Below are 24,107 nucleotides of genomic sequence, written 5' to 3'. Positions count from 1 at the left end.
GGGCCTAGCGTCTTATATTCTTTACGACGCACCATCCAATTCCACCAGAAGACCCTACCGAGCGGCGACGGGCGCCGGGCGCCCACCCAGGGGCGCCCGGGGGTCGACTCGACTCTGCAGCCACCGCCGCCGCCGGTGTGGCCCTCAGCGTCCGGCAGACCGATCGGCTCGAGCCACGCTACCTGCCGGACACGGTGCACCGGCGGCCCGTGTGCACAGCCGGGTGCACGCCGCGTGCACCGGGCCGCTCCGTGCCGCCGCGCCCCGCCTACCGGAGAGGAGTACAGCCGCCGGGCACGGCCGACTCTCCGCCCCTCATCTCCTAGAGCCCATCAGTTCTACGCTTCTGTCTTCTCTGCCGACTGTTCGCTTCTTTTATGTTGATATCCCTCCGCATTACCCCCGCCGGCTATGTAACCTTCTTATTCTCTCGGTGCCCTGCATCCGCCCAACTGTGAAGGTGTTCTGTAACGGCACCCTGTGTCCCGTGACTTCAAATCCGAAGCTCTATGCCTGGCGCCTTGTGACACCCGTCCCCGTTCGGCACCTAATGCTAACGTTCACCCTGCTCGTGTTTACGATTAGCACCAAACATACCGCCATTCGTGCTTTTTCACAGTGGTGACATTGAAACCAACACGTGGCTAACAATGTGGCTCCGATGTGTTTACCCGTGTTGCAGGAGTGCACGGCAGACTAGAACAGGACTTTCATTGAAGGTTGGCAGCTCGAATAGCACCAGGCGGACCGTCGAGTCAGGTGAGTGTTCAGTTCGCTTCGGGCTTCTGAAGAACCCAGTTCAGGATGTTGCAAGCCACCTCACTCTACCCTCCCTTTCGATCGCGTGGCCCGTGGGAATGGCCGCGCGGCGCCGCGATTCGCCGTTTTGCACACAAATCGTACCAGGACATTAACGTTGGCTGCCGGCATAAAAGGTCGCCGCTCCGAAAACCGGACCCGGTCGACTCAGTGAGCCGCCCGTTCGGTACTCGTGCCCGGCGCCGTGCCGAGCAGCCGTTGACGGCCGCCGCCTCTGCCGCCGTGGCCGCGTTTTGTTCCGGGTTGGAGCGAGTGGCCGTTTTACGAGCGGTCAGCTCAGCCCCCGGACGGCGCTGGCGGTCGGCCGCGAACGGTCGAACCCCGAGGAAACGGGGTGATGTCATCACGGAGCCGCCGCCTCGGTCACAGCGATCCAAAAACGGGGGATTCAGAACGACGGTGGAAAGGCGCTAGATTGAAGTAAGGGCATGAGTTCATTATATAATCGCAGGCTGTGTTCTTCCTCGGAGAAGCGAGCGAATGAGCGAATGAAAAGAAGCGGAGAGATGTGAATAAATAATAAATATTATGTCAAGCAAATCAGATAATCGAATTATTTACGCTACATCTACATTCTATAGCCAACAAAACGGAGCTGGAGAGAGTGATAGACGACAGTGGCTGAGCCTGTGCGTAGCTGAATCCTTCGGTGCGCGGTTCCTTCTCTTTTTACGACCGTCACGTAACGCATGCGACAGTGAGTTACGCAGGAAGCGTAACAGTTGAAAGGCGATCAACGTGCGATAGCAAGCGTTATTGAGGCGATCGTTGGTTGAGAACCCCTCCCCATTGCCGTTGCTTTTACAGCTTGCAATCATTAGATCGCTCGCGCGATACCCTGCATCCGCTTCGTCTCAAAGCTTGTCTGTTTAGAAGAGCAGCCGTGTGCAAAAGAGCAGCTGATATGCACAGTGGTGAATGGAGGGATCAGAGAAGGGGGAGAGGGGAAGAAGATTTGTGGAGTTCGTTAGATACTGGCAACAAAGAATGCCTAAGCTATAATTTAATAGAGGGAGGAAGGAGGGAGGAGAGAGAGAGAGAGAGAGAGAGAGAGAGAGAGAGAGAGAGAGAGAGAGAGAGAAAGAGAGAGAGAGAAAGAGAGAGAGAGAGAGTGAGAGTGAGAGAGAGAGAGAGAGACGAGAGAGATAGATGGGTAGGGAGAAAATAGAGAGGGAGAGCAGAGACGATACGACACGGAAGAGACAGAAAGAGGCATAGGCAAACACAGACAAAAAGGCAGTGAATGAGAGAGAGAGAGAGGGGGGGAGAGAGAGAGAGAGAGGGGGGGGAGAGAGAGAGAGAGAGAGAGAGAGAGAGAGCCAGAGCGAGAGAGAGATAGAGGGAGAGAAAACGAGAGAGTAAGAGAACGAGAGAAACAGCTCGAGGCGTAGCACACAATGCCGTCCTTGTGCTTTTTTCGATGTGGGTGGAGAACAGGCGATTTGTCTTCGGGAGCATATGAAATACAACCGCGACAAAAACACCACACGCTGGCTTTGTGTGAGCGCTTTCCATTAGCGATAAGGATCTAGGACGATTTAGATAAAAACCTTCGAATATTTACATACAGCCGGCATACCGGTATATGTCCTTTTCGGCACAATTTTAAATCCAAGCATTCGTAAATACCGGGTTCAAGTCCTGGTGCCAATTCCCCTATTTTTCGTTGGGTTCGCTCAGTGAAAGTTGCATTGGCTTACCTGTAGCGGAACCGGGAGCCGATGGAGAGGGTTTTGCCACCGCTCGGGTGACTGACTTGTACCAGGCGGAAGAAACTGTGGTGCTCCACACAGCACTTCCACAGGTGTTTACACGCATCTTTCGATGGTGTCTCGAACCCATAGGTGTTCTCTTCGTTCTAGGGGAAAAAACACAGAGAAAAAGGTCATAAAGTTAATTTTTTTCTACTAAGACGTCATGTGAATATATTACCAAACATGATGGAAAAGCGGTCAGTCAAAACTTTTATTTGACCATTAAAATCACCGATAAAATATTTTCTAAATATCAAACGAACTAAGAACTATTTGATGCTGCAGTCTCCAAAAAGGTTCACGTAAAGTTAAAAATGTAATCATTCTAAGGTAGACGTTTGATGCTACTTTAACGCTACAGGCAGCGACGATATCGACATAAGAGACATTTCCTCGCCAAATCGACTCGTTGAAAAAACTTACGTTTTTATCTCGTACACGGAGCATGAAGTATTTCCCTTTGAAGTGCACCTTTGATATCCTCGGCCTGTGAATGAGGAGCACAGCTGAAGGAAACAATGTCTGTAGCTGCTGCTTTGCCAGCCGCCCCTGATGTCATTCGTGAGGCCCATGGAACGAACAGGAGCTTATCGCCACCTCCCAACAGGGTTTCCTTGTTCAAACTACATCCAAATAAGTCTGAAAACAGCAACCAGGCTACGTGGGAAATAGTTCAGCGATGGAATCACATTCTATACAGAACCTGTACTCGGTTTTCACAGCTCACTTGAAAAAGAAAACAGGACAAGACGTTCCCGAGGACTAATTTCTTCAGGGGAAACATGGCAAGTGGTGGCAACAACAACTGCAACGTGGAAAACACAAATGCATGAGTCATCTGCTAGCACCAATTCCGCAGTTTGTTGAGTCATACCAGAAATAGTTGCTGACTTTGACCTTGCCCCTGAGAACGATGACCCCAGCGGGGGTCAGGCCAATGAAGTATTCCGTATGATCCTCGCCCTAGAAGATAAAGAAGCGCATGTCAGTAAAGAAAAATAGTGGATATCTTATTATCTAGAGTGAAAGTTTCTGGAGATAAAATGTTTTGCCTCATTTGGTAATGTGGTAATGCAGTAGGCCATGTTTGCTAGCATGTCACAAAAAATGTGAAGATGTGATCAAATAAAAACGGTAGACGTCGAGGCTGGAAAAGATCGTGTCGCCGCAACACCTCCCAGTCCTGTGTTGTAAAATCCCCACGGTCCTGTTGTCAGATGGCCAGGAATGTCCCTGTCTCTGACTCCAGAGACGTGACCATTCCAAGCCCGACGGTCACGCACCACACGGCCCCCGTCATAGCCGGCAATACGTCACAGGATCTACGCACTCACCAGCACCGGGTGCAGGTCGACGCCGTACATCTCCAGCCACCGGACCTTCTCTAGGTAGTTGAATTCCACCACTGAAGGCACTCGCCCACTGTTGGACACGGTAGAGTCGATATCGATCGGTATCAGTCTGCACAGCTAAACTTAACTGCCTTCAGTAGTTGTCATGATTTATCCTTGACCTCGTTCTGCACAAAAGTATCATTGCTACCACCTGCACTGTCCAGTGTCCAGGTGCACTGGTTTCAGTGTTCCGTCCTTGGATGTTACCAGCTACAGCTAGGCACAGACAACGCATCAGAAAATACTACGTCACCTGTGCTACTGTGTCAAACATGAATTGCATTTATCATTCAACAACATCCAATGCGTTCCTGCAAGTCACAGTCGTCTACTACAAGCAGTTCGGTGTACCGTCCGAATCACTGTCGCCTGTTCGGTACTTACACGAGAGTCTTGTGGTACTCGACGATATTCTCCTCCAGTGTTGGTGTCATGTTGGGGAAGAGCCGGAACTCGCCCACATAGCCATCCGTGTGCCGCTTCGGGTCATAGTCGCCCAGCTCCGCTGTGAAGGGGAGATTTATTTTAGATGAGAAGACTACACTGGTGGGATAAAACCAAGAGGACAAAAACAATTATCGCTCCATACGCAACAGTGATAGCTGTGCGTGCACTCAAACAGGACCATAGATACTTAAAATCACTTGGCTGCGCAGCAGTGCCTATAAAAGGTGCCCAGTCATACAGACCTACCGACTGCAGTTGCACTGAACCAACTTCTAACGGTTGGGATCTGTCAGATGGCATGTCCCCGTGAGCATGTGACCGAGGTCCAATGCGCGCAGGTGCGAGCGAGCTTCGACAATGAAGTCACCGGACCCAAGGTTCTTATAGATAACCGGACCCACTTGTGCACAGTGACGGCATCGGTTTGATGTCTGACCATGACGTCAACCGCCCAGTTTGTGCATATTATCCGACGGCGAGAGGCAGGACTAGTCAGTAATCTCTCAGTATGCATAAGCAACAGAAAAAAAGGACCAAGAAAAAGAGGGAGAGGAGAGGAGAGAGAGAAAGAGAGAGAGAGAGAGAGAGAGAGAGAGAGAGAGAGAGAGAGAGAGAGCATTTATTCACAAAATTCATAACTAGCATAGGCAATTGGCGCAAAAGTGTTATGCACTTAAATCTATAGAGAGGTGGTGCACACTTACACTGTATGACGAGCGCACCCAGTTCAGCCGACAGCTCCGGGGTGACCGGCAGACGGCCTTCCAGGATATCCTGCTTAATTTGCAGGAAAAACTGGTACCTGTGAATCAACAAACAACATTCACACGAACGTGAGCGCCCGGGCATCGACAGATTATGCATGGCAATTGCATAGGTATATGACAGGACCACGGTTACAGCGTTGGCTCCCAATAGAAAAAATATCCTGTTTACCTGGTGATTTCTTCCAACAATCGGCAGGGATCCGCTGCGTAAAACTTGACACAGAAGTACAGTGTGAACGGGTCAGTATCTGAAACGAGACAAAAGAGGTTATAAAGAACGGTTATCGCAGCATGAAATTATCTATAGAGCGAGATGCATTTATGCATCTGTCTTGTGTCTAAAAAAATAGCATAATATTCCATCACAGAAGATGGTAACTGCCAAATGAGGGCATGCTCGAAAACCACAATCAGCAACGCTGCCCGTTCCTTCTTATTTGTCGGCGTTTGTGCATTCTTGTGGCGCGTTTACGAGCCTTTAAATTGGCATATTAGTAGCATCTCGTTTCCAGAAACTTCGCGTTTCTTTACAGGCAAATGGCGTGTTTAATGTTTATCCATGTCTCATTCCAGTTGCTACAGTCATGTATGTATGTGGCTAGAGCGCCGGCTTTGATGTAGATACACGCTAAAACGGGAGCAGATGCGAGATTAGGCCTGGTACACTGTTAATCTGGTTAGATCATTGATGGTGTGTGGGGCGTGCCTGTGGTATTCGGCAGGCCTTCACTGCTGATTTCGGCTGTGCCGAGCGCCTAATGACGACAAATTAGGCCCAAGCCTCTGCTGGCGGGCTGCGAGCAAACTAAAACCGAGCCAATTTACATATCATAGCGCGGTACAACAATGCCGTGCCGCGGTTGAGGCAGTTCGGCGGATTTGCAGCTTAGCCTTCCTTGTTCCCTTAGGCAGGATGGCCTTGCGATAATTACATAGATCAAAGAAGCCACCGATAAAACAGCGTATTTTCATGCAATTCGTGGCAAAGCAAAGAACATGGCCACTTTCTAGGGTGGCTGGATGTATATAAGATCTCTGCTCATTACATACCTAACTCTCTGGCGCTAATAGAAACTTGCGCAACATCCAAGTATGGTATGTTCATAGGTATTTAAAGGCAACAGTCATTACGATAACTCGCTGTAACCTTGTATTTTCTTTATTGGCATTGCATAATTCAGCAGCCTGTAACCTGACACGCCTGCGGAATATTATTCAGTTTTGACGCGGCGGGGATTATACGCCAAGTGAGGGGCCGTCGCCAGTCGCCAGACCACCCTCGCAGCGAACGTCAGGGGCCGTTATGACCGACTCATCACTCAACTTTTTCGGCGTTGATTGTCATTTATCGATGGCGCCTGTGCTGTTCGCGGGGCGGCAGTAAAAAGGCGGCTCCGCCCCGTAGCGGTCGGTCGTGACAGGCGGCACCTTTGATGTCGTGTGACACAGTGACGGGCGACGCCCAGCGCCGGCGAAAAAAAAAAACGGGCATCACTGCCACTGGAGGTAGCCCACTCGCTCTGTTATATGCAGTGCTAAGTTCAGAATATGACGCTACTGATATGTGGAAACAGCGGTGACTTCGTGGATGTGACCGAGTTCTGGATTGCATAATATAAGATAAATATCGAGTGGATATTTCAGCAGGTCTCTATAACACCATTTGGCCGACCTGCATGGATAAACTTGATAGAAATGAATAGGTCTAAATAGGGTTTGACGCGGAACAATATCATGCAGTGTTCATAACTAGAACGATATCCGAAGAAACCGCAAGTTTTTTTCAATTTCATAACAGTCGCTCTGTGTTAAAAAAAAAAACTAGGTACCATCGGAATTAATGTCATTCATGGGGATACGGAGGATTCCGCAACTCCAGTGTGAAGGTAATTGGGAAACCGAGAAACCCCTTAGAATTATCGGCACATTCTGTCTGTCACCATGCCACAATGAAACGAAGTTGTCTGCAAGACTATCGCAACAGGCATCCCAAATAAGTGAATCTTGCTGACGTTGCGGCAACAAATGAATGACTTAGCATCTGAATTGATTAAAATATGCGCATGTATACACATACTCGGCAGGTTCTTACCTTTAAGCTGCCTGACGACCTTCTTTTGTGGATCCAGCCAGTACTGAAAAAGAAAAGCATGTCAGATGAGCTGGAAGGGATTTACCGATTTGGTACGACCGTCACCATGGCACCCGATCAGTCGTCAGTTTTATCAATGAGGTTACATCGGGTGATTAACCCTAGAACGCCTAGGGGGGGTTGTATCAACCCCCCCCCTGAGGTTTTTTCGAAGTGCACGCTAAACGGCTTGTCGTAGCGGGCTGAAATTTTCAATACCCTCTGGGGCAACCTTTGCGCATCTTTTGCCGAAAAAAATTGATCGGGTCATGTCAGGTCACGGAGTTATGACGTCATAAGAGGTACAGCCTCCGGCCGACAGTTACCAAACGTGTGCGCCGAATCCCTAGGTTTTCTGCCGGTGATACCCACATTGTTTGATGGATCATGATGAAACTTCCCATGCATGTTGGGGCAAGCATTGGCTATCGTGTGGTGCAATAAAATTGACCGGGTCAGGTCAGGTCACGGAGCTATGACGTCACAAGAGGAACAGCGTCCGGTACTATTTTTGAAAAGCGCCCGAACCACTATTTTGCTAATTCTTGTCACCTCAATGGGAATATGCAGCAATATTAGCTTCTATAGGGAGCAAATGGACCTCCCAAATCCAAAAATACAATCAGATTTCAAAAATTTAAATTTTGATTTTTCGAATTTCTGCCGCCGACTGTGACCTTGCCGACTTCCGGCGCTCCCAACGCGCCATTTTTAGAGCTAGGGAAACGAAATACATACCAAACGATAGAGAATTGATCAAGGAACACGATAGTGAAGGTTTCAAGTCGATATCTCCCACCGTTTTGCCGCAATCGCCGCGGAAAGTTGAAAAAGTTTGATTTTTTCGGAAAATTTGACCTTTGACCGGTCATAAGTAGGTCAAATGTTGACCTAGGACCAAAAAATATACCATCAATCGCAAGATCTCGTTGAGAGCAATCCGTTGGTTTTTTCCGCTAAGCTCTACGACCTTCCGTTTCGAAACGCCAGGGGGGTCGTAACAACCCCCCCCCCCCCCCTGGTCGTTCGTGTTATGAGAAATGGCCTGGTCGTGCGAGGGTTAAGATATGGGTATTCATTGCAGTGTTTTCCATCTTATCAATGACGATAAGCAGCACTGGCAATGCATTTTTCATCTATCGGATCTGTTGTTGAGCAAAATTCTCGCATTGGTAACAAAGTAATATGATACAGCTCCCTACAAAGTACAAAGGCTCTTGAACAGACGTAGACAAACACATTTGTCTCATCTCGCGTGTCCAATAATTGCCCTGGGTCACATCAGGTCAGTTTCCGGTGGGTTTTCAGTACGGTGTCAGCTCACCCCATGAGGTCATTTTTCGATTGCCTCCTCAGGTCCGGGCCGAGCCAAGTCAGAGGCTGCTTAAAGAATCTTCTTTATGGCCACCGAATCCAGCCATTAGCCATTGCTCGGTCCGAAGCCAATCGAGGTGTACGTCAAAAGCGCAATCAGAAGATAGCCGGGGCCCGAGCCGAACCGGCCAAATTGCTCCAGTATTATCCGGCTTGCCCTATTTAATTGGCGTTCGGGCGCGTTTTTCTCCGCCAGGAGATCGGGTGAAAATTACGGCCATACAGTTTTTACCGGGCGGGTCGGCTGGGCGGCGGGCGGCGGCACTGGCGGGGGCGGGGGCGGGGGCGGCCGCCGGCCGGTCCTGGGTGGTCGCAGGGTGACGCCGCCCGTTCCGCTGCCGCGCTGGCCTGATACGGCTTGGACGCGCGTGACCGGCGGCCAGCCAGGTGTTATGGTCAGTGACGCTGCATCCCATCCCCTCGGCCGAGACGCAGCACTGTGTGGGGTCGCCGGAGCTGGGGCCGCAACCACAACACCCCGTATTATAGGGTATCGGGCATCGGCACTATCAGAGATGTAACGGTAGAGTGAAGACGGAGAGAGCGTGTGGTTTTCGCCGCTTAGACCATCTCAGTGATGTCTCCGTCTGGCCTAAATACCCAGCGTGCTTCAGCCCATTCTGCATTGGAAGGACATCTTCAGACAATGGCAGAATCGATTAAATGCGCGCACCCCAATCCTTCAGTCAGAGTCGACCTTCGTGGGACAAAAACGTACAAACCAGGCCACGCACGCTCGCTTCATTGTCAGTACCGTAGTGCTGAAAGTGAGTGCGCCGTCTTCATCGCACGCGGAGAGAGTGAGCGTGTGTTCAATGGCCGAGGCCGGGTTGGGCTGTTTGGGCACAGCCACCGAGCTAGCATTAGCTCAAATAACCAGTGCGACCAAGAGCATCAACGGACCAGTTGCTGCAAACTAATTAAATTTACCTACGGAGCTCGGCAAGTGGCGCGTAGGGGCGGGAAGTTAATTTAGCCGTAAGGTGTTCCCCGACTCCTGTAAAATAAATCGCAGCTAAAACTTAACATAGGGTGATTAAACTGCATGCATAATAAAAAATGTCCGAAGATTTCGAATCTGAACTCTTCTTTATTCATACGCAAATCGACAACGAATCGGATAGACACATCAAAGAAATATGCAAATAAGTTTGTAAATTAATTATTTTTCTAATAAAAACGACAATCGAGAACACATCTCGCTGTGTTTTGGGGCGACATATCGTAAATTAAAGCCACGCTGTCTTATGCTTCCAAACGCGGCTTATCCAAGGGAGCAGCGCAGGCATACCGAAATAGCTCGCTGGTCGCGTGGGACTCGAAAACGGGTTTTGCTGGCCGGTTTTATCGCCCGACCATTAGTCAAATCCACGGGCGGCGCCCCGGGCCACGCCGTCTCTCCCTTCACTCCGAATTCCAAATTCGATCAGCATCGATATGCCATTGGCCGTGACGGAGCCTCCAGCTAAGCTCAGAGGCCTCCTTCCTCCCGCTCACATTTCTCCTCTCAAGCAGCTTCCTGCGGGTCCATACCCATTCGTCCAAGTGCAGATTGCGTCACTGGTGCACAGTGCACAGACTTGGTGTGACCACGCCGAGTGGACCACTACACCGAACCAACCCGGGCGGGCGGCCCGAGTCAGGAACGTGACTCAGCCGGTACCGCGCACCGGTCCAGACCGCTTGCCAGCGACACGGACCGGTCCGCACAATGCGCCGCGCTGTGCGCTTCTCGGTCCGTGTCACCTGAGCTGGGCCGCTGACAACACGCGTCTCGCCGAGTGTCGCTTGAGTCGCCCGAGCCAGACAGACCCGCGAGCGTCTATCAATGTGTGTCGCAGAGGTAGGCGTTTAAGTTGATGTAAAGATGACCGCAGCGATGATCGCTACTAAGTGAGCGACAACGACAATATAAAGAACAATGATGTGGTTGCATCAACAATATTAACCATGATGACGGGGCTGCATCATGGCTGCGATTAGGACCCATCCGAACAGGTCGGTACACGCGGCTGGCCCGCCGCGCCGTGCAGACGGCACCGCTCGGTCCGTCACGGCAGCAGACAGGCCGTGCTGCTACCCGGCAATCTGACCGCCGCGCCGCCACGACCGACCGTCAGGTATCAAAGCGGTCCAGAGCGCGTCCGGCCGGCGCTGCACTTGACCCATATTTCCTGGTGCGGTGCCGACAGTCGTGGCGGTCGGCTGGTCCGTACTGTGGTCGCGGGGAGGGGGCAGAGGCGACCGATCAGCTGATAAAGCGACGATGATGTGCTCCTAATGTGTCAGGGATATGGTCAGAGCCTTGTATGTGCGGCTGGGCGGGAAAGGGGTGTGTTCAGGCGAGTGGGTGGTGCCAGCAGGTGGCATAGGAGTGGCCGTCTGCGGCAAGGGTAAGCTGCGACCGATGAATCACGAAGTGGTGAAATAAATAGATAAAAGATGTGACGAAATCTACTGTGAATAGAAACGTGAAACGAAATAAATGCCCTAAAATTTAAGCAAACGAAATACGAAAGAAGCAATCCCTTCTTTTCGTGCATGGAACATACCGAGAAAGCAGTTTCGCTCAACTGCACGGTGCATGATAAGAGTTTGCCATGTGAGGACGGCCTCAGACCCACGTTACGGCTCGCATCCCCCCCCCCCCCCCACCTCAGAGCACCAGATGCACACGGGTGGAGGAGGGGGAGGCTTAGCCATACATACCTCGGCGGCAAAAAGTCGGGTCGGTCGACAGGGAAGGGCGGCTAACGCCTATATACGACTAAAGAAGGCCGACAGCTCCCCGTTAAACCTATTATCAATGGAATTTCTAGCATTCCTTAGATGGGTTAAAAGATACTTCAACCAACCATCCTGTACTTTGTCGTATTGGAAGATATGTACCCATTTTGCCATCACCTTATAACTTATATGCTTCTGTCTTAACTTGTCATGCTTCTGCTGTCTAGGTATATTGTTGAAATTAGGTCCTTGCCATAGGCACACGGCTTGAGCAAGGACGTGTAAAATAAGGTTATCATTATAAACTGTTAGATTGACAACAAGGAACCCGTTAAATTTAAATCAAAGGATAAGACATTACAGTCTTGAATATGCTTGAAAGCTGGTTTGAGAGGCATTGTAAGTTGTAACAAATAGTAAGAAAACTGACCCTACTCTCGTGCTTCCTAAAAGTACATTTCGGATTCAAAGAAAAATTGTTTTGAAAAATCTCGTTTGTCTCGTTTGTTTCGAAAAGTTGTTTTCTTTGGAATTCAAAATTTACTTTTAAGATGCATGAGAGAGTTGGGTTAAATTTCTTACCATAATACGATAGGACATGACATTTATGCAGAACACGTCGAGAAATATGCACCTAACATTGTGATTTCAGTAGCGATATCTAGGGATAGTCAGATGTTAAGAACGATAATCGCTATATGTATGTTCGTGACAGACAAAAAGAAACAGGATAAGGTTTCTTGTTTATCTTTACTGATCACTCGTTTCCATCATGCACGCTGTTTAGGGGTTTGCGTTGAGCACACCCATTTGCCTTTTGTTTCGCTGGCACGTGCCATGTCAAGTTCAAATATGTAGAAACGATGGCCAATTAAAATTTGCTCACGTGACGGCAAACGCTACCAAAGAAGCTCTAACGTGATCATAACTGCACCAAGCATCACACGTGGCAATGAAGTTCTCAAAATTAATTTGAGCTACATCTATTTTTAACCTACCCAGTCACGAATTTCAGAAGAGGTATTGTAGCAAAAATGTTATGATTGCCCAAACGCAACATCGTGAGATTATACCCAAAAAATAGAGCATGACATTTGTTAGAAATTCTAATTGGAATGTTCCCAATTTTCAGATGGTCGTTTCGAATAACCAACTACCAAAAAAAACAATGATGCAAACGGTTAGTATGCCTATTGCCTAAGGCACTGAAATCATAAAGATAAAGCGAAACGAATCAACAGCGATATGTAAAATATGCTAGTTCGACACTCTCGCCCATGCCAATGCCAAATAACAAGAATTGTTCATCGTTTGTAGAAAAAGAGCCATGAAATTTATTAAATATTAAGTCGAGCATTTTATATCGATCCATGCTTTGTCGTGCCTCGAATGTTTTGGGGACAATTTTTTTTTCCAAATCCAACAATGCAAAGGCTGCACTCATCGGTTGAAATTGCATATCAGACAAAAGAGCTTGAATTCTCTCAAACAAAAAAACATAAATTTACTAGCTTGGTGGCCGACTATTGTGACTTATGAGAAGCGGTAACACCATAATATATAAGCTTAAGGTAAGATCGCGAGCGATTTGATTCCACTAAGTCGCCAAAAAATCAGAAGGTTGACTCATCATGTATGAATTATTAGAAAGGAAAGCACGCTCCCAGTTGTGTGGGTGTTGATATTTTTACCAATCATACCTACTTCAAATGCATGTCACTACAGCATCAGTCGAAAACAAGATCTCATTCTTCGTTCAGTCTTTGATTTCACGAATTAAAAAACTGAGCACTTAAAACCGATGAGCTAATGCTTTATGTCTGATACCCATTTCAAACTGACATCACCTTGCTAGATATGTGCCATTTTAAGGCCATCATGCCAGCTTTTTCTGTGACAAAACGCTGTTTTCCTGCAGGACAGCCTCAATGCTCGCACATTTTATGCTAATGACATCGATAAGTGCAGTGCCGGCGCTGAGTAAAGAGCCATTTTAGCTCCCTAACAGCGATGTCCGCTGGCGGCCCCACCCACCGCCCCCGAATGAGGACTGTGTTGTCGGTTACCCGTGTGGCGTGTCGGGGGACCATAAAGGGCCCAGTTCTCCCGGCGCCGACTGAGCGCAGAACAATGAACCCGCTGGCCGCCGGTTCCGATCGCGATTGATTACGGGCGGAGCGCGGATCCAGAGGCCATTGTGACCGGTTACCGGCGCCGATCCATCAGCCGGCAGGGTCACCGGTCACCGGAGACGGAACCGGGCCGAAACAAATGGCAGGTAGGTCACTCAAGGCTAGCCACACAGGGCGCCAGGGCCGGGTAGAACAGTGTTTGTCTATCTTATACCTACGAACGAATTGGTAAAGCATTGTCAACACAGCACTTATTTTCAGCAATATCGATACCGTAAAACATTTCAAGAGACATGTCCTGGTTATGCAAAATACACACGTCATCCTTTATACAGTCACTATTCAAAGTCCTGGGTAACATTTCCCAGAACTGTATCCATTGTCCAATCTCCATTGGCCGCCACGGCGCAGGTCGGCGCGGCGGGCGCGACGGAACACCGCTCCTATCCAAATGTATCAGTTTAAACCGTTGTCCGTCAGTATTGAGTGACTCCAGCACTAGCAAACACGTCCCAGAACAGTCGAGAACAGCCTGCATGGCATCGTACGTCCCAGCGCGGGCTCAGCATGGCTCAGCGCGGCTGGGTACCGCACGGCGCTGCGCCGCGTGCGCCGAGATCGTTAGGCCCCGCCTAGCTCTGGGGGGCGTGAGAAAGGGTCGCGATACAATCTCACGGCGCCGGAACTGATGGTCCTGCCACGACGCCGACGGTAGCAGTCAGTCGACCCGTGTCCTCGGGACAGGCAAAAGGTCATTAGCAGGGACTGGAGCAGAAGGAGAGGGTGATTTCCAATCTGTGTTTGAATCTCAGCATTCCTCCGGATTATTGGAATGTAACTAGACACCCAAGGGCGAAAACTCAATCTTGTTTTCTGGCTCTTCGGAAACAAACATGATAGAAAGGCATGCTGTGTGATCCTAATTCATGGAATGACCAGACAGAGAAAGTCCTTATCATGGCAGGCAATTTGGAGACAGCAAATTGATTACAACTAAAACGTTTTGTATTGTAGTGGACCAGTGGCGGATCCAGGGCGGGGGGGGGGCAAAATGGGCATTTGCCCCCCCCCCCAAACGGCATGATTTTAACATTACGCCTATGGACGATGCATGGAAAGAATGGATAAATTTTTATGGTTTGCCCCCCCCCCCCAAACCTCTGAGCTGGATCCGCCTCTGTAGTGGACTAATGAACACCTGAACAGTGAGCAGACAGCTGTGCATTGGTCGAAAACAAAGCTAGTCGACCACAAGAACATGGAATTAAGCACACCGCGAGCTAATGAAGAATCGCTACTGGTCACGACACACGTTCAATCTCCCGCCGGAGCTATATTACACCGTCGCGACCCCAACCGTGACAGGAAAATCACGACTTAATTAGACAGCTTCCACCGATAGAAATTATAGCCTAATTTAACCTGTTGGGGTGTTCCGTTAGCCATTGAATTGTAGCCTGTAAACACTACATTGCATTGGAGCATATTACCACAAACGCTCATTTGATCCATGCGCACAATTTCATCTTCAAGACCACAAGTGTTTGCCACAAGAGGAGTGACTCTTTAGAGCGCAAAAGCATTCAGTGCCTGGCTAAATCCTTTCTATGCCCTTTATAAGAATGTTCCTCAGTGCCCACATGCATGTAGATAAACGCTGAGTAAGCAACTGGAGCTGCACGATGGTCCGCACCCCGCGTTTGTACAGACTTCTGAATTTGGTGATACGACCACGCCTCTTCCTGAACGTGACAGAGCTGTGTGACAGTGCACTGCAGACACCTGGCCAGCTGGCCAGCTGGTCGACCACTCCCTCGGATACCATAATGCGGTAGGACAACAATGTCAGCAGTCCCTTCGATAGCATTACTGACCTCAGCCGAGTCTGACAGCCACAACGTCACCGACAGTGTTACCAGGCGGGCCGATAAAGCTTTACTGACACGGCCCACCCAAAACAGCCCTGATTACCGACACGCTCCTCACGACCCAAAACTGACACCGACGCAGCCCAACCAGTGCTCGTATACGGAAGGCCAGGCTTCAGCCGTATGAAAAGACAAACTCGATTAGGCATAAGCTCAGAACAGGTCGTCGCAGTAAGAAGAACCAACTAATGCGATGCAATTTGTTACCGTTGCACGTTTTTGCAGCATTATTTCTTTCTCAGTAAGTTTCGCGTTTCAGGCAGCGTTTTTGTGCGGGGAGGGAAGTTCATGGCTCCGATAGTATGATAATCTCCCTTTGGCGGTGCAAAAGTGCGCTGCTTTCGGTTAGTGGCCTTGCTTTTCACCAACACTTTTGCAGATGTTGTTTCAACTCCCTTCGATAACCACCCTCAATATAGAAAGCACGACTTTAAAAAACGGCTTAGCGCCGTAATTGCCCTATATCTAGCTGCCAAATTCGTCACCAGCTCTTTTCTTCTACCCGGTAGGATTATAGGCGCCCTGATATAGCTACAGGATGATGTCAGTGGTCACCCGAGCGAGTGGGGTGAGCCGACTGCTTGAAGGAGTGGTTTGCGGGTTGGCTGGAGGAGTATCTGGGGGTAACACTCACTGACTATTCAGCTGGTTGGAGGAGTGATTGTTGGATGAGTGACCCCAGCTCAAGCTCAAGCCACAGTGTACTGTGGAGTGTCTGCCTACGTCAATACATACATACATACATACATATACATGCATACATATATCCCTAGAACGCCTAGGGGGGGGGTTGTATCAACCCCCCCCTGAGGTTTTTTCGAAGTGCACGCTAAACGGCTTGTCGTAGCGGGCTGAAATTTTCAATACCCTCTGGGGCAACCTTTGCGCATCTTTTGCCGAAAAAAAATTGATCGGGTCATGTCAGGTCACGGAGTTATGACGTCATAAGAGGTACAGCCTCCGGCCGGATTTTCACAAACTGAGTGCCAACGCCCGAGGTTTCCTGCCGGTGGTACAAACATCGGTTGATGGATCGTGATGAAACTTCCCATGCATGTTGGGGCAAGTATTGGCTATCATATGGTATAAGAAACTTGACCGGGTCAGGTCAGGTCACGGAGCTATGACGTCACAAGGGGAACAGCGTCCGGTACTATTTTTGAAAAGCGCCCGAACCACTATTTTGCTAATTCTTGTCACCTCAATGGGAATATGCAGCAATATTAGCTTCTATAGGGAGCAAATGGACCTCCCAAATCCAAAAATACAATAAGATTTCAAAAATTTAAATTTTGATTTTTCGAATTTCTGCCGCCGACTGTGACCTTGCCAACTTCCGGCGCTCCCAACGCGCCATTTTTAGAGCTAGGGAAACGAAATACATACCAAACGATAGAGAATTGATCAAGAAACACGATAGTGAAGGTTTCAAGTCGATATCTCCCACCGTTTTGCCGCAATCGCCGCGAAAGCTGAAAAAAGTCTATTTTTCCGAAAATTTGACCTTTGACCGGTCAAAAGTAGGTCAAATGTTGACCTAGGACCAAAAAATATACCACCAATCGCGAGATCTCGTTGAGAGCAATCCGTTGGTTTTTTCCGCTAAGCTCTACGACCTTCCGTTTCGAAACGCCAGGGGGGGGGTCGTAACAACCCCCCCCCCCCTGGTCGTTCGTGTTATGAGAAATGGCCTGGTCGTGCGAGGGATATATACAAGTGGGTAGCAGAAGAGTGCATCTCTCATCCGCTGGTCCGCAGTTGGAAAACTGGGAGTTAACACTTGCCGGCTGGTTGGCGGAAGGACGTTTTACACCCGATACCCGCTTTTGGAGTGACTTACCGGCTGGTTGGAGGAGTGGAGGAACCGCAGGCCGAAGTAGGCCGTCTCCAGCAGGTTCAGGTGACGAAACACATTATCCAGCAGCTCCTGGCCGAGCGTCGTGTCCTGAAACAGAACAACAAATGTCAGCAAAAGGTCGGGATCAAAAGAATAATGGGGTAACGCTATCTGTTAAATGTTGGCAAGTTATGCTTAAGTAAAGCGCAATAACCGGACGTGGAGGGAGGCATGAGAAAACAGCGTTAGGAAGTGACTAAATGTCTGCAAGCGGTAAAATGTTAGCAGCCGGTGTTCCGTCCGGCCGTTCCGATGTGCCAGAGTGTGGATATTTCCCGTATGTCGACGTTTCCGTATCCGGTCCCCAACTATGAGAAAGTGTATGGCACCTATGTGAGACAGCCCCGCCGGCTCGGTGAGAGCCATCAGCGGTGAGAGTTTCCAGTGTCAGATAGTATCTTTAGCCATCTGCGATCAGTCGATGAGCACGATTTGTGACCCGATGATCTTGTCTGACTGCTCACTCTCCCGTACCTACTACACACCGATCCGGTATCGACCCAATGCCGCAACACCGGGCCGGCTGGTCGCAAGGCAGCGCTGCTACGGCCCGGGCAACATCCCCACAAATCAACCCCCACAAATCTGCAAGTCCGACTGATGGTCGGTTAACTACTTAGCAGCAATCATAGCCGGCCATTCAGCGGTGACTACAGGTGACTGGACCGTGCAGAGCTGCAGGATGAAATCGGTGTCATCCAGCGGGTGGTAAACGGTCCCTCCAGCGCAGTCTCTCGCCTTCCGAGCGCCGTCGCTCGCCGCTGGAGCGCAGTCGTTGACGCTTGGCTGCTGTCTCTCGCCTCTCGGGCGCCGTCTCTCGGTCCTCGATCGCCACTGCTCGCCACTCGAGCTACCTTACTCGGCGCTCGAATGTAGTCTCTCCCGCTCAGCCCGGTCCGATAGCTCCATCAGCTCGCTGTGTGGCCGGCGGTGAGTGCAGATCGCTGACCCGACCGGTTCCGGCGATCTCCGGTCACGAGCCAAGTCCGCAGCTCGGGCAGACCTAATGTGGGGTCCGTGGCCCAGCCCGTGACTCGCTCACGTTATGTCCATACGGTAAACGGAGTCGGTGCAGAAGACATGATATCACGAAACTGGGCCGGGAGAGCCTGAAGCTCTTCTTTGGCGTTTTGAACACCGTCAGTCTATGGATCGCGTAAAGATGTTTTCAATAAACACTTGGAATTGCTTTTCATGAGGCAAACTTTTCATTGTTAATCCTTCTCTTGACTCCTTCCCTGTCTCGCACGCTTGATGTTACTAATTCATTACCCGCGAGCTAAAAGATCCAAAGACCCAAGCGTCTTGAACCCATTGTCCTCCAAGCAGCTCATACGCTCTGCACAGTTTGCAGTGTGCATACTGCCCCCTCCCCCCCCCCATCACGTCCTGTGCTGTCGTATCCGACAGACATCGCCTGAAGAAGCGACTAACAGTTGGATCTCTACGCAGCTGTAGAACCATTACCGCCCGTCACACGATCAGCCTGTCCGTCTGTCAAACCGCGACGGTTCCCGCGGACGCCGATCGACCGCGCTGCCAAGATGTTCCATCTGAACATTGTCAGATTTCGCACAATCATGTTACATCCAGGTGGATGTGGGAAAGACGAAAACGTGTAAAATGGAATGAATCGAGAAGACGTTATTTCTCATAACATCTGAACCTGAACCTGGACCTTGTTTTGATTCGTCTCAGCCAGCCCGGCTTCAAATCGTGACAGGAAACGTTATCAAAATTCGCCTTAGTTATGAAGGTGGTGGTGTGATGACTGCAGTGCTGACGAAGGAGCGGAGCTGTAACCGCGGCCGGTGCGCAGCGAGGGCGGTGGGTGAGCGGCCACCATACATCAGCGGCCTGCCGACGCCGCGTGCCGCCCTGTCGGCCGCCGCGAGGGGGCGGCGCCCGGTGAGCTCCATGTCGAATGGCAGGGTCGCCGCAGGAGATTAGCATCTACCTGGCCGGAATTCAGGGTCGGCGCGGCCCCACAGACGGACAAATAACACCCACAGCGCCGGTGCCGAGCCGCACATCGCGGATTGAACGGGCGCCCGGCCAGCAGACAAAGGAGGCGCGTCATTTCAGCTCGGCACTTCAGAGACAGGGCGGCGATTATTTTGGGATCAACTCTGTAGCGGAGCTGCTGGAGCGACCTTCTCAGCCGACCTCGTCGGTCATCCAGGGTCATGGCCCCGCGCGTGATACTAGAAAACATCGTAAATAGATAAATCTGTTTACGTTTCAGGCTCAGTAGCTTTCACCGATCTTTTACAACACGTCTTTCGAGAAGACGGATCGGGGGGAATAATCAAGACGTTTAGCTCCGGATTGGATTGCTCCGTCAGTCACCCGCCGAGATGTTCAGAAATCCCATCAATATCAGAGGCGAGGTCGTATATCCAGGGCACCGCGTGACGTCACACTGGCCGACCTTCCCTCCCTCTTCAGCAAGTGCCCCTCTCCCCACCACCTCACCTGCACAGCGAACTCACGTGAGCGCCGCTCCGCCCCGGGACAGCCGTTTACCAAGAGCCATCGGACGGTAGCAGGTCCAGCTCTCAACAGCCGGCTTTCAGCACCTGGTTTGCATCGACAATCAGATTAGCTGTCTCTACTCTGCCGGCTGGACTGTCCAATGAGCAGTTCCTGGGAACGGCGGGCGCAATTTATGCCCGCCATCGAGGTAGTCTCGATATACAGAGCCGGTTCGGGGTATTCCATTTGAACCTGCACCAATAGAGACAGCACTGGCGCATGACCCTCCTGAGACCAGCGTGGCTTAGTTCGAACCAACGATTAATGGTGTGATCCGGACCTTGCCCTCACACCGGGTCTCTCTCTCTCTCTCTCTCTCCTCTCTCTCTCTCTCTCTCCTCTCTCTCTCTCTCTCTCTTCTCTCCTCTCTCTCTCTCTCTCCTCTTCTCTCCCCTCTCTCTCTCTCTCCTCTCTCTCCCTCTCTCTCTCTCTCTCTCTCTCTCTCTTCCTCTTTATCTCTCTCTCTCCTCTCTCTCTCTCTCTCTCTCTCTCTCTCTCCTATCTCTCTCTCTCTCTCTATCTCTCTCTCTCTCTCTTGTCTCTCCCTCTCTCTCTCTCTCTCTCTCTCTCTCTCTCTCTCTCTCTCTCTCTCTCTCTCTCTCTCTCTCTCTCTGCCTCTCTCCCTTGAGGCACCTAAGCTGCTCGCCATTTTGACAGCCGAGGTAGCCGCCCTGACGCCCTGGGTGAGACACGTGGGTGCCGCCTCCCCATCGGCAGAGCTCCTCTGTCCCGACCCGCCTCCTCTCATCTATCCATCTGTGTGCCATGCTGATGTCGGGGGAGGCGCATCTATCCAGCAGGGTCACTGCCGGAGGCCGCGCGCGCCGGGTCAGCCAGCTAGATGGGGTCAGCAGGTCGTGGACACCATAGCGTCCCGCCGAGATCAGCACGTAGCCCGTATGGAGGAGACGGCTGGCGTGGGTACGGGCGATTAGACAGCCCGCTGCCCGGCCGACCGCCATGGAAATGGTCCGACGTAAGTACCCCGTGTCTGCAATGTCAGTGAACTGGATAATGCGCAGCGAGAGAGATGAGCTTGCTGAAAAGCGCCACTGATTAGCAGCTTTGCTGCCGAAATCAAGGCGCTTTTTACAACTGAAAGGAATCGCTTTATTGGTTTTATCAGCCATAATTCTGATATGTATATTTTTGTATAAATGTATACACGAATAAATGTTATTTCTAAATGTTTAAATGTTGTCCAGTTCGCTCTGAGGTGGCGACGGCGGCATGGCGGCATGGCGCGGCGGCGGCAGCCGGGTGGCAGTGGCAGAGGCGGCGGTGGCGGCGGAGGCTGGCAGAGTCCAGAGGTCGACCCACCTGCGGCGGAACCGTTATCGCTTCTCTGCGCTCCACTCAGGCGGACAGAGCTGCCCAGTGCTGCAGCCGTCACCCGTGCCCTCTCCTCGCCTTCCTCCCTCCCTAAACCTTCTCTGCCCTTAACTAGAGGTGGCAAAAGATGAAAATTTTGGGAACCAGACTCGAACCAGACCGGCTGGATATTTCTGGAACCAGTCGGACCCGGTCTTAGTTGGAATCGGAACCAGTTGGACCGTTCCCCAAAAGTCAATTAATACAAACTACTTGTAGGTATCATTAGTTGCATCATGTAAAACAGCCTATTTCCCACTGGGAATACTCATGAGCTACTGTGTGCAAAGAAACAATCACTTCATTCACTTCATATTTGCAATAATGTGTAGTGCGCAAGATGTATAGTTATGGTAGGACCCGGTTGGACCTGTCAGAAAATTTCCAGGAACCGGTCTGGACCGATATGGGTCCAGGCTGGTTCTTTGGACCGGGTCCTCGGGTCCACATTTTGCCACCTCTACCCTTAACTCCTCTCCTCCCTCTCCTCTCCTCTCTCTTCCCTCTCCTCTCCCAAACCTCTTATCTCTCTCACCTCCCTTACCTCCCCTCCCCTCTCTTCCCCTCTCTCTCCCCACCGCTTCTGGAGATGGCATCTCCCTCTGGCATCTCCCACCTCCTCTCCGAGTTGCGCTTGCGCAGCACGAGTGTCGATCAGACCATCTTACGGCGTGAGCAGAGACGCCCGTTGCTGCTACCGCGCTGCTATAAATGCCGCCGGTATTCGCCAAGGGCAGACCAGCGGGCCAGGCCGACCTGCATGAGGGTAGGGGCGTGCAATGCGCGTGGAGGCAGCGTTGGCACGCACCCTGCAGGGGAGGCGTGCGGCATGCACCCTGCGGAAGGGAAGCAGAACGAGCTGCCGGGAATGTGGGCCGTTCTGCGGGTTGTTCTTTTGGTCTGTCTGTGGGCCATCCGTAGCCAATGTGTGGTCACGTCATGACCAATACTCGTCCACCGCCCCCGGGCGACACAGCCGATCCAAGACGCGTGCTCCCTGCTGGACAAGTGCGCCAAATTGGCCGCCCGCACCAGTAATTGTCCAAACGGGAAGCACCTGTTTCGGCTTCTGGATGGCCTTTGTCCGCTCGCGGCCACGGCCCGGGGCGGCTAATGCGTGCTGACGGCACGGCGGCGCTGTTTTTCACGCGTCTGATGACAAAATGATACGCGCTCCTGTGTGGGAGCCAGAGGCCATGTTCAGCCGCGCGTGCTGTTAGCGGTGCCGGGGCCGGCTCGTGCGCTCCAGTCGGTCGGCCGGCACAAGGCCAGCTAATTAAATCCGACGCCTGACCCCGCTCCGTATGCCTAATTTGTTTGGCTGCCGTTGTTTGTCCGCCGCCGCGGATGAATTCGCCGAGTGGCTGAGGTCGCCGGGAAGGGTTCTCGGCCGACTGACGACTGTGAATAAACCACTGCAGCAATGCGCACGCGGCAGTGTGAACGAGATCGAGCGAGATCGGTATCGACTAATGGCTCACGCCTCACAGGTGTAATCGAACCTGGCCGCCCGCCTCCGCCCGCTGACTGCCGACAGCCCCCGAGCATCCACTAGGGGGAGATGGAATGCTCCGATCTCTGACAGACCACAGCCGGCGGCCGGCCGGCCGCGTGCCGAGTGGGCCGGGTCATTTCCAACAGCGCTATCCTGTCCGATCAGTGTTTGCGTTCGCCCACGCGCAGCTCCGGTGAAGGCTGGGAGAAAGTACGGAGGGCGCCGAGTCCAGAGCCGCTGCTGTCCGGTGTCCCGGTCCACTCTGTGCCATCCGCCCCCGCTCCGGCCACGCTCCTGTCCGCCCCGCCCGCACCCGTCTCCGACAGACTTTATGACGAATCCTCGGTGAGTTTGATCTCATCAGGCCATCGCGACCGCCCCTGCTGCGCCGGCCGGGCAGCCCGGCGGCCGGGCGCTCAGCCCACACGCGTCCCTGGAATCTTCTCTGCAGCGCCGTGATAAATTGCCGCAGATTATGCGGGGAATAACAGGGTCGGCGCGCCGGAGGCAGCGCCTCACATGTTTATAGATGGTGGCCGGCGGCGCGGCGGGCGGGCCGGGTGCCGAGCGCCGGGGCCGCCGACGCCATGGGTTATCTCAGCGCCCCGCCGCCCATCCCAGATTCCTAACGATCGCCGCTGGTATGCCCCAAAATCACCTTCTTGCCCTTGTTCTTCCCCTTTGGATCCTCCCGCGCCCTAAGGTAACCGCTTTGGGTGTCTGAGACGAATCCGCCATCACATTAAATTCACATCTCGCATTCCGCACCTGTCCAGAGCGCGTGTTTGGAGCGTGCGTGCCACGCGCGTGAGGCATGGAGATATGCCACCGCCGCTACGCCGCAGATGCGGCGCCTGACGCGCGTGTCTTCCGATACGGCCTGTGTGGTAATCGCGAGATGAGTGACGCACACAACACGCCATCTCTCCCATGACATGTGTCGCCACGGAGTCACGGGGCGCAGTCGGCTGACAAATGTCGCTACGGTGCCGTGTGGACAGCCGTGGGATGAGGTGGTAATGGGATGGGTAGCAGGAGGCTCTGCAATCTGCCTACAAGGCCAAAGGATGGCATGAGAGATGGGGTGAAAAAGGCGGCCAGACGGGGCAGGTGCGGACAGGGGTTGTAACATGTAAACAGGCAACGAGCTCAGCATGCTCTGACAACCAACAGGTAAGCCTGAAGTCTGGGTCACGAGAGATATGCAAAAGTGGGAGAAGAAGCGCAGACCACAAGAAAGGGAAAATAGAATTTGCAATGGTAACAGGTAATTACAGGCAGAAGGCGCCGTAGGTAATGAGAGGCCCGCGCGGAGGAAGGTCGCTCTCCACCCGAT

At 51.7% G+C, this 24,107-nt stretch overlaps 1 protein-coding gene across 1 annotated transcript in view; it reads right to left on the bottom strand.

Annotated features, from left to right (window-relative positions):
- LOC122371422 (band 4.1-like protein 4) overlaps nt 1-17,418 on the bottom strand; it is a gene marked incomplete at its 5' end in the record, with an annotated part of 46,247 nt that extends 28,829 nt beyond the window's left edge. The window contains 9 exons of the mRNA XM_043347745.1: nt 2,520-2,677; nt 2,997-3,060; nt 3,448-3,536; nt 3,908-3,995; nt 4,352-4,472; nt 5,119-5,216; nt 5,351-5,429; nt 7,274-7,316; nt 17,314-17,418. Coding sequence (XP_043203680.1) covers nt 2,520-2,677; nt 2,997-3,060; nt 3,448-3,536; nt 3,908-3,995; nt 4,352-4,472; nt 5,119-5,216; nt 5,351-5,429; nt 7,274-7,316; nt 17,314-17,418 — 845 coding nt within the window. The remainder of the gene's footprint in view (nt 1-2,519; nt 2,678-2,996; nt 3,061-3,447; nt 3,537-3,907; nt 3,996-4,351; nt 4,473-5,118; nt 5,217-5,350; nt 5,430-7,273; nt 7,317-17,313) is intronic.
- Between the last annotated feature and the right edge of the window lie 6,689 nt (nt 17,419-24,107).

The sequence above is a fragment of the Amphibalanus amphitrite genome, unplaced genomic scaffold (assembly GCF_019059575.1).
Source record: "Amphibalanus amphitrite isolate SeventyFive unplaced genomic scaffold, NRLGWU_Aamphi_draft 001242F_arrow, whole genome shotgun sequence".
NCBI classification, from domain to species: domain Eukaryota; kingdom Metazoa; phylum Arthropoda; class Thecostraca; order Balanomorpha; family Balanidae; genus Amphibalanus; species Amphibalanus amphitrite.
The sequence above is the reverse complement of the archived record's forward strand: the minus strand, read 5'-3'. Positions and strand labels throughout refer to the sequence as shown.